Genomic DNA, 11568 nt, shown 5'->3' on the forward strand with positions numbered 1-11568 from the left:
ACATTAATGCATGCATTATGGCAAATTCAGAGTCAACATGCTTACAATCCTGCAAAGCATTGATATCACCGTACTGCTGAATCAAATCCAGCACTCGTTTCTTAGTCATTTTGGATGCTGATTCCAAAAATAGTGGCAATTTTGCTTTAACACGCCACACTTTTTCACAAAATATGATGCATTTCTAAGCATTTTCACTTTTACAACCATTTGTGCGGTGACGAAGTCTTGTATTTCCCTTAATTAGCAGAAAAACACCACAAACACATGATTCCTGTCTGAATCTGAGCCAGATTACAACTCTTTGTTCAATTCTCAGCTCATTTTCACATGCATGACATTATTTTATGCCTAATCCTGACATTATTTTATGCCTAATCCTGACATTATTTTATGCCTAATCCTGATTTCCCCCCCCCCACACACTTTTTTCACTCCTTTACAGACTGTAAGTTAAATTACATTTTGAATACTTTTTTATTTTGTGCATAAGTGCATTAAAGTTGATACATACTATTTATATAATAAAAAACAAATTTAATTCTTATTTTGTGAAAAACTGTACGTGATGGAAAGTTTTCATTGATATTTTTGAACTCATCATAATCAAATCAGGCAATAAAAGGTCTCCTTTTTTTGCAAATCAGCAGAAATTTTAGTTTCAAGATGTTATAAAATGCACAAAATTCAATGTTTTAATAATTGCTCGAGCTTTTATCATGGTATTGAATTACTTTACAAAAACAAGTTGAAAAGATAAGCTAACTATCGTCTTAATAACAACTATAATTTTTTTTCTATTAATTTTTTTAAAAATAACATAACCTTTAATATTTACAATACACAAAAAAAAACAATACACAAAAAAATGTAAAAAGCACCAAAAGTGGAATAATTTAGAATAATACTAAAGAATCAGAACATTTTCAACAAATAACTAGATAGGTTTTCTGGGCTGGCATGTTTTAATCCAGATTAAAATGTTAAAAATGTAAACAAGTAAACAAAAGTTTGAAAGTAAATATTATGGATTTGCTGTTGTTTGATGAGCACCAAAGCGAATGGCTGTTTACACAAAGTTGCACATTTTTGCAGTGTTGTCAATTTTAACTACTTGATGGAAAATAAACAATTCAGATAATAAGGTACCTAGAATTACTCACAGTATTATAAAGTGCCCATGATAATAATACTGTGCATGTTCATATTACCGAATGTCTAATGGGCATCGAGACAGATCGCTAGGTTTTGTAGCACAGCCTCGGTCTCTCAGGACTACATTGTGTCAGTTATGGTGGTCAGGATTCATAAATCTAAATGAGCCATGCTTATATATCCAGAGAGATGAGCTGATCTACGCTGGCATGTTTTTGTCTGTTATTAGCAGGAATATTTCTCTCCTCGCTGCTGTTTCCCTGCACAACAACCTGCTGGGCAATTTAAAGAAACCTCTGACCTTTCCGACCGCCACTTAGGGAAACCATGGCAACCTTTCACATGCCACACTGCGATCTAAAGCCGTTTTGCCCCTCTGAAGTTCCTCAAACATCTCATCTCATCTCAAACGCTTCAGGTTTGACTCATTATCCTGGTTAGTATTGACTCCGGAGGCCTGAAGCATCGCCTAGCAAAAAAAACATGACTTTTAAAGAATATACTGGATGCTATTTTCATCATCATCCACTGAGAGCATCTACTGTAAAAACACAACGTCCCCCGTTTATATTGCATTCAAGATAATATCCACAAACCTTTCCCACATCAGACATCCGGTCAGATCGAGGAAAGAAAAGAGCATTGTGATGTTCCTGTGGCAATTCCAGGAATTCTAGGAACACATTAGAGGCCCTCAGGGACCCAGTATGAGGGGCCGTTTCCCAACACCGGCCCTCAAAACAAGCAGGCGTGAGTCACAAACTCAGGCATGTTTCTAATTTTAAACTGCGGAAGAAGGCCACCTTTGACATCAGCGCTGACCCGCCGTCTCCACACACAATGGATTTACACTCAGTTAGGGAATTCAAGACCTTTTACAATGTTCATAAGATCATCTTTACAATATTTATAGCCTTCAAATTCTACTATCTTTTTCTTATTTCTTCGTCTTGTTATTATTATTGGGCATAATATGTATTTATATAACATACATGTTCTATATATTATTAAAGTATTACATTTAAATTAATATTTTTAAATGCGTGTGTGTGTGTGTGTGTGTGTGTATATATATTAATACATTTAATATTAAATGTATATATTAAAGTTAAATTAATATTTTTAAATATAAATATACATAAATTATATTAATGTATATATTTAAATAAACAGAAATAAACATATATTTTATGATATATATATATATATATATATATTATTTTATTTTTTCTCTCTCTCTCTAAAAAAAGAAATAGTTTTCTTTTAGTGGTAGTGTTTGGGTTAATTGGGTTCATCTAATCAGTTTGATATAAGACAATAGATGAAGGTATGTCCTCATTTAGATAGCTAAGTAAACATGTGTGATAGTGACTGATATATGAGTAGAGGTGAGTAGGGCAAAAGGTCTAAACATGTGGAACCATCAATCTCTCTCTCACACACACACACACACACACAAACCTGTTCACAGCATCTGCCAACACGTGGTGTCAAAAACACAAGCATGATGAAAAGAAAGTGTGTCACCTCCATCACCACATAATGGTGCTAAAATCACACTCAACCTCTGGACTCTCACTTCTCATCCGAAACAAGACAAACTATGCTGTTATCAAACTTTACTAAAACCCTGCATACTTCTCTCTCGTTTGCATAATTGCCTTTCCATTGGTGCAAAGCGCCAGCTGCCCTGACCAGCTCGATCTGGTCAAACAAATGCCCCGCAAAGAAATCTGCTTTTTTGGCCTGGGCAGTTGGGGGCAGATGGGACAAAAGGAGACGGAGAGAAAAAAAGCTTTTCACGAATTTAGCAAACCAGCGGAGCAGAAAGCAATCACATGGAGACCACCAGCTCAACTCACTGCAATAAAATCATTAAATCAGCCGTTCAGGATCAGAGGACTTTAACTCTTATGTGAGTGTGTTTGTGTAAGAAAGCTGGGCGCTACAGCCAAAAAATGTTATTATGCATTTAATAGTTATTGTTAAATTGAATGCAAATTAATCAGCATAATAAATTATTATATATATAAAAAAACATTTAAAAATAAAATAACTTTTTACTATTTACTGCATAAAAAGTCCTGAAAATAATCCCAAAAAATATGCATTAAATAATTAAAGTTTTTGAGCAAATTGAGCATTAAATTAATCGGCATAATAAATTATTTTATGTGTTTGAGATCAGTTGTAGGTTGCACTGATTGCATGATGCAAAATATTTACATTATATAAAAATGTCCTGCTAAATCCATCAGTGTAAACATGTGAAACACAGATAAATTGATAAAGACCCTCCCAACACCAGCCCTCAAAACAACCAGGCCTGAGTCACAAACTCATTTTAATGCATAAAAAATCCTTAAAGTTGCATTACATAATTAAAGCTGTATGCAAGTTGTAAGTTAATATATAGATATATATGCTTAAACTAAAGTTGTAATATATATATGCATATATATGCATAACGTTTTAAATATATAATAATATTCTTTAGTATGTATTTTTATTTTTTAATAGATAAAATAATTGTATATGATTAGCTAAATCAATGAAAATATATCATCCATATTCATAATACTGTCCAGTTGATCAGGTTTTTAACTCAAATGTGTGTTTCAACTCAAAAAGTGAGCTTATCTCCCCCACAATTCCCTTCTAGCAGCTTTGCTGACCATCTTGACAGTATTTCCCAGGTACCTGCAAATTTTACGGGCTTTTAGAGAGTCTGTAGAAAGACTCTAAATGCTCCTTTAAAACCAGCCTGTAAAACACTGTCTTTACTTCATAACACACAACGACTCCATTCCCATAATGCTCTCTCTGTAAACCCCACACTATAGATGTGCACGTGGGCTCTCGGGGTGAAGCGGAGTTCAGGAGAGTGTCATATTTTGTCCCTCTGTAACATTTGCTGTGTTTCTCCCCCTTCCGTTTCTTCACTGTCCTGTTACACAATCAGACTCATTAGCAGATTTACAACAGCAGTGAGCACCGCTACAGCTCTCAAACACCTGCAAACATACAGACATCACCAGCAAAAACTCCTAAAAACACCTACAGGTCGTATAGAGGCAAGACATAAACATCCTAAACACATGCATGTGTGCAAACAACAAAAACAGAACTGTTTCTCTTTAATAGCTCAGTAAACTTCATGGAGATCCCAGTTATGCTTCATTTACAGTAGATATCAACTTTGTCTTCTCTCAACTTTTATTTCAAAGGTTTGCTAGTGAAAACTCCTCTAGAACAGTCACTTCCTCTGCAAACATTTGCGCTCAAGTTTTGCTCGAAATGAGAGAATGCAGTGAGAGCAGAAGAAACACTCTTTTGTCCTGAAACAGCGCAGCACAACACACAGCCTCAGGAGAGGACCTTTAAAAGCCCCTGTCAAACACACACACACACACACAAACACCACACTCACACTCACACACACACACACACACACTCACGCACTCACTCACTCACACACACACACTCACTCACTCACTCACTCACTCACTCACACTCTCTCTCTCACACACACACACACACACACACCCACTCACTCACTCACTCACACACACACACTCACTCACTCACTCACTCACTCACTCACACTCTCTCTCTCACACACACACACACACACACACCCACTCACTCACTCACTCACACACACACACTCACTCACTCACTCACTCACTCACTCACACTCTCTCTCTCACACACACACACACACACACACCCACTCACTCACTCACTCACACACACACACTCACTCACTCACTCACTCACTCACTCACACTCTCTCTCTCACACACACACACACACACACACCCACTCACTCACTCACTCACACACACACACTCACTCACTCACTCACTCACTCACTCACACTCTCTCTCTCACACACACACACACACACACACCCACTCACTCACTCACTCACACACACACACTCACTCACTCACTCACTCACTCACTCACACTCTCTCTCTCACACACACACACACACACACACACTCACGCACACACACACGCACACACACAGACAGGAGAGCAGGAATAATGGCTGCGGTCAGGAGGTGCTGATATAAAAGCAGAGCACTGTGAATAGGGGTCATGTGCTCTTTAACACCGGGGCACTAGTGTCCTCCGCAAGCTGAGCTTTTCAAACCTGCCGGGCTTCATTTACACACCAATGGACACATTCTCACACAGCCGCGAGGCCTCGAGCGCAGGACTGACACACACTAACACACACATCTATCCTCCAGCTATCTGTATCACACATTAACCAATCATTTGAGCACATTATCGCCAATAACCCATTTGATGACTGATAGTTTAGCCTGTTTTTTATTAGACTAATCTCATTCTGATTACACTTTGATCAAGAATTTGACATGCTTTAACTAAAAAATTTTTTTTTACTGTAGAATAAAAAAATGACTGTTTAATGCTTTTGAAACATGGAATAGAAAAACACTTCTTTTTTAAAAATAAGGCTTGAATGTGTCATGTTTTAAAATATCTGCATAATCAAACCAATAATATTGTCAGATAAGATTTTTTCCTTCATTTTTTTTTTTAGCAAGTATGCATTAAATGAATCAAAAGTGACAGCAAAGACATTTATAATGTTACAAAAGATTTCTATTTCAAATAAATTCTGTCCTTTTGAACTTTCTATTCATCAAAGAAATAAAATGTATCACGGTTTCCACAGAAATATGAAGCAGCACAACTGTGTTCAGCATTGATAATAATCAGAAATGTTTCTCGAGCAGCAGATCAGCATATTATACTGATTTCTGAAGATCATGTGACACTGAAGACTGGAGGAATGATGCTGAAAATACAGCTGCGCATCACAGAAATACATTTCATTTTAAAATATATTCACACAGAAAACAATTATTTTAAATTGTAATAATATTTCACATTTTTACTGTTTTTATTGTATTTTTGATCAAATAAATGCAGCCTCGGTGAGCAGAAGAGACTTCTTTCAAAAACATTAAAAACTCTTACCGACCCCAAACTTTTAAACATTAGTCTGTCTGTCTGTCTCTGTCATCTTGACCTTTCTGTCGACACTCATTAGTGCTGATTTCTGTGCTGTAAATCTGCTGACAGACTCTGACGGCACAGTAAATAATGAGCCTCATCCATCACACCGCACTTCCTCTGTGTGTCCATGAATGAGTCAGGAATTCTTTAGAGCCAGATTCCAGAAAATGCATAAACACACACATAATCTTAAAAATAAAGATCCAGTTAGAGCTGATGCCATTGGAAAAATCTATGTTCCGAGTGGCTCTTGATAAGAAAAGGGCTTGTTGCTGAACCTAACATGATCTCTGATGCTAGTTTAGGTTGATAGAGCTGTAGTCGATTTAAAGCAATAGTGCACCCAGAAAAGAAAATTTGCTGATAATGTCCTCACCCTCAGGCCTTCCCAGATGTAGATGAGTTTGTTTCTTCATCAGATTTGGAGACTTTTAGCATTACTTCACTTGCTCACCAATGGATGCTCTGCAGTGAATGGGTGCCGTCAGAACGAGAGTCCAAACAGCTGATAAAAACATCACAGTAATCCACAAGTAATCCTCACCTCTCCAGTCCAGCAGTTAATGTCTTGTGAAGCCAAAAGCTGCTGTTTGTAACAAATGAGTCCATCATTAATATGTTTTTAACTTCAAACCGTCGCTTCTGGCTAAAAAACGAGTCCGTAATCCATAATAACGCGTCCTCCAGTGAAAAGGTGCATCCCCTGTTGTTCTCTCACATCAAAATGCAGCAACATATTTGTTTAGAGCTGTTTTGGCTTGTAAACGGTGCTTGATCTGTGCAGATTTCTCTCCTGATTCAGAGCGTTATTATGGATAGAGGACTCGTTTTTTAGCCAGAAGTGACGGTTTTGAAGTTAAAAACATCATAATGATGTATTTGTTTCAGCTTTTGGCTTCTCAAGACATTAACTGCTGGACTGGAGTGCTTGTGGATTATTGTGATGTTTTTATCAGCTGTTTGGACTCTCATTCTGACGGCACCCTGAGCAAGTAATGCAATGCTACATTTATCCAAATCTGATGAAGAAACAAACTCATCTACATTTTGGATGTCCTGAGCCATTGACCCATTTTTGGGTGAACTATTCCTTTAATCTCAAAAGACATCTGAGCAACACTGACACATATCGGGGCAAAAACACCAATGCAACTTACCTGCGATAGTCAAGCGGGCTCTCTGGCTCAGAATAGAGCCATATTTGTTCTGGGCAAGGCACTGGTAGAACCCTTCATCTGATTTGTCCTTACGGCTTTCCACCTCTGAGATGAACAGAGAGCCGTTGGTGAGCAGGTGAACGCGCTCCGACTCTGTGAGCGCCGCTGTGTTCTTCAGCCAGCGGATGCCGATGGGAGCCTCGCCGTGGGCCTGACAGTCCAAAATCACAGCGTCCCTCCTCATCGCCGTCACATCATGGGGCTCCTTTATAAAAAACAGCTCACTAAAACTCATCACACCTGCAGAGACAGAGAGAAGAAAGCGAGTCAAACTGTTGCCACTGAGTGAGACTCTGAGATGCAGTAATCATATTCGACCGTAATCCCCTTATTCATGGCTCATGAAGTCAGAAGAGACTCGATCCTCGTCTAAAGAAGAGCTGTAATTTATTCCCAGCATGAAATTCACTAGACATTTAGCAGCCCACCGTGACTAGAGCTGCTACGAGAGCAGGACAAGCAGGAGAATAAAAATGGAAATAAAAACACTTTATTAAAGGATTCAAAGAAAGCATTTCAAGAATATAATGTTATGCATTTATGACTTGGGAACATTTTAGCATTTTTATGAGATGCATCGCTCTTCGTAAGTTATAAAGCGGCTTGAAATGTTCTTTTTGTGCACAACGAGAAATAAAGAGAAGGAAGAAAAAAAACATCTAAATGCAGAAGAGTAAAAAATATTGGCACTTTGGTGTCATTTTCACAATATAAAATGTTTCAACTATTATAAACGTTTAATATATCGGCAGTCATATTGTATTAAGTCAGATATGAAAATGCATAAATATGAAAAAAGCTTTATGATGCAATGATTCACTAATAATCTGATCTGCATCACATTGTGCAAGAAAGCTTGTTAATATCAAAGTGATAGCTCAGATAGCTTTCTCTATATTAAATAGCTCTATTTCAGATTATGATTCACTTCTTTGATGTTCATAAACATTCACCTCTGAATATGCATAAAGCTTCATGATATTACCAACTATTTGATTATGCAAGAAGCAGTTACAAGAATGTTTGTGAAATGAAATTTAAAGACACTTCAAGAAAATCAGAATGTGCAATAAGACATTGTGATGCAAGAATCATTTTAATCTCTTAACATTGAACATTTGCATAATTCCCGACGCTGCTTTGAAGTTTGTTACATTGTGTTCCGTGCGCGTGAGTGAATCAATCAGTGGATCTCTATATGTATTTAACGCTCTGTTGTATGCAATCACATATTTATGAAAAAAGTGTAATTAAATATACATTTAATGGTCTTTTCTATATAATTCTTAGGTTTCAGTGCATGAAATCCCTCATCCTGCTCATTTAAGTCACGAAACATCCTGAGGTTCATTCATAACTCATTCCTGTTTGTGCAAATATGAGATAAACGCTCTTACCTGAGATTGATAGAAACACTGCAAGAAACAGCAGACGCTGGAATAAATCCGTTTTAAAAGACGCCATTTACTCTGGTGGTCCGCGCATGCCTGAGCCCGTGGGTCGCGGACTCGAGCTCCACACGCTTCTGGCTGAACGGAGCGCGCGATGCCGCTGACCGCTGCGTGCGCACTACTTCCGCGGACGAACACCGATCCCGGAGCGCGTGGCGTGACGCGGCTCATCAGTGAGTGAGGAGATTCCTCCGCCTGCGGAATGCTCCACGAGCGGCGTGACGTCACAGGGATTCCCACTTCTGAAAACAGATGTTCAGAGATTGATATTCACGAGCAGATATAAACACGAGCGATGTATATATGTGTGTGTGTGTGTGTGTGTGTGTGTATGTGTGTATATATATATATATATACATTTATAAATGTATTTTATATTCAACACATTTATTGATTGAAAGACGTTTTCAAAATCATCAATCATTTAGATTTTTAAATAACTCAAAACAATATTAAGGAAGTCAGAACTATTTGTGTTAATAAATAAAATTATATTCAACATATACGTGTGTGTGTGTGTGTGTGTGTGTGTGTGTGTGTGTGTGTGTGTGGGTGGTTGTTCTGGAGCATCATGTTGACATTTGCTTCACAGGGAGTCATTGATTTACAAACCACTTACCTGTACAAATTAATCACTTAATTTTGCATTAACAGAAGAGATCGTCATTCAATTATGAAATTATTTATTATAACCATGTATTTTATACATTGTACTATAGTTCTTACAAAAACATATAACCAATTCAATTGCATTAAAAATATAATATACATTGTTCATATGAAAAAGACAATAGAATATATATATATATATATATATACTGTATATATGTGACCCTGGACTACAAAACCAGTCATAAGGGTCAATTTTTTTAAATAGAGATGTGAAAGCTGAATAAATAAGCTTTCCATTGATGTATGGATGTTATGATACATCTATGTGAAAATCTGGAATCTGATACAACTATTTGATGTGTGAGTGAGTGTGTGTATGTGAGTGAGTGAGTGTGTGTGTGTGTGTGTGTTGGTCAGTTATTTCAGACAGAATGAGTGTTAACAGCACTGGTTTCTGCCAGCTGATGAAACAGATCCAGATCTGCCCAGTATCGATGTGTTCAGCTCGACAGCTGCAGACTGAAGGAACAGTATTGATCTGCTCTTCGGTCGCTCTGTCGGTGTGGAGCAGAAGTGTGACCTCCTCTCCCTCCGGACAATAGTTCTGCTCGGACTACAGGTCAGGAAGAACAATGGATCTGTTTAGTGAATATCAGGAGAAAAGAGCCTGAGTTCAGTTTCCCACAGTCAGCAAACACAGAGAAACAGCAAACTCACCTCAGACTTCAACTCAGCCATTCCTAAAAACACAAAGCTGCATCTGTTGTTTTTATCCTATAATTGATCTTCAAGTTTTTTTGCCATTTATTTATAATTTTTATGCCTTCATTAGTTCATTTTAAATGGTCCTGCGTTGACAAAGGAATTCATAACAGAACAAATATATAATTTAGTCTTTCAATTAAAATCATATACAGCACATATAAAAAAGGGCAAAATGTTTTTATATCTGGTCTTGTTTATATTGAATGCATGTCACACTGTACAAAACTTCCCAGAAGTCAACTATACAGGAATATATAATGTAATTATATTATAAATGGACATTTATATCTCATACATCTCATTTATCTCTCCCTCTCTCTCTCTCTACACACACACACACACACAATTACAAATACTAATGATTATTGTATGATTAAGATATCCATCTATCTGTAATAACATAAATATACATATTTAATATTTAATAATATATATGAATCACATTTAAGGTTTATATATATACTTCATTTAATTTAATTTATAAAACAATTATACACACACATACACACTATATATATATATATATATATATATATATATATATATATATATATATATATGTAACATTATATATACACACACAAATACACATGCATATATATATATATAAATATATGAATAATGAGAAATAATAATAAAATATAACATAATGATCAGTAATAATAATAAAATAATAATCAGCATTAATAATTATGTCTTAGTAAAAACTGAATAAATCTTGCAATAAAAAGTGTGACTGAATAAATTCTACTGTAGTTTAGAAAACCTCAATCAGTTTGCTGCATCACCATCATGCAGTTATCTGTATCTGCGGAAAAACCATGCCATTAGTTCCATTTCATTTTGGAAACAGCAGCTGATAATATGCTAATCTGATCAATAAGAGATCAAATCAATATGAGATTCTCACAACAGAGCGAAAGAAGATCCGGCATGTATTCTAAGACCGTTCTCATTGGACACTTTCCCACATCACCCCGCCCCCTCGGCAGAAAGCCACACCCCTCTGACCCCAGCAGTGTCCCAGAGGTTGAATTAAATGGTGTGTGACCCGTCAGCTGACCTCTGAAGGATTGTGGGGCAGCAGCAGTGGGCATAAAGGGGGATGAGAGAGAAAAGGGGGAAACAACAGCATTGCCACTCACTCCTGCTGTAAACTCTCTCTGCACAGCTCTGAGGATTTTACTACTTTAACAGTATATTTTTATATACATTTTAATGTGATTAACTCCAGTAATTTATTCAAAGTAAAGGTATAGTTCCCGCAAAAAAAAGTATATAGGCCTACAGGCTTCATCTAATTATTAGAT

The 11568-nt window shown here is 36.8% G+C and overlaps 1 protein-coding gene across 1 annotated transcript in view; it reads right to left on the bottom strand.

The window, feature by feature from the left end:
* The window catches only part of prtga (protogenin homolog a (Gallus gallus)), a 35482-nt gene extending 26588 nt beyond the window's left edge, over positions 1–8894 (bottom strand). The window contains exons 1-2 of the mRNA XM_016293200.1: positions 8828–8894; positions 7371–7670 (exon numbers count right to left, since the gene is read on the bottom strand). Of these exons, the coding sequence (XP_016148686.1) occupies positions 7371–7670; positions 8828–8894 (367 nt within the window). The remainder of the gene's footprint in view (positions 1–7370; positions 7671–8827) is intronic.
* Between the last annotated feature and the right edge of the window lie 2674 nt (positions 8895–11568).

The sequence above is a fragment of the Sinocyclocheilus grahami genome, unplaced genomic scaffold, assembly GCF_001515645.1.
Source record: "Sinocyclocheilus grahami isolate Dianchi unplaced genomic scaffold, SAMN03320097.WGS_v1.1 scaffold14.1, whole genome shotgun sequence".
NCBI lineage: Eukaryota > Metazoa > Chordata > Actinopteri > Cypriniformes > Cyprinidae > Sinocyclocheilus > Sinocyclocheilus grahami.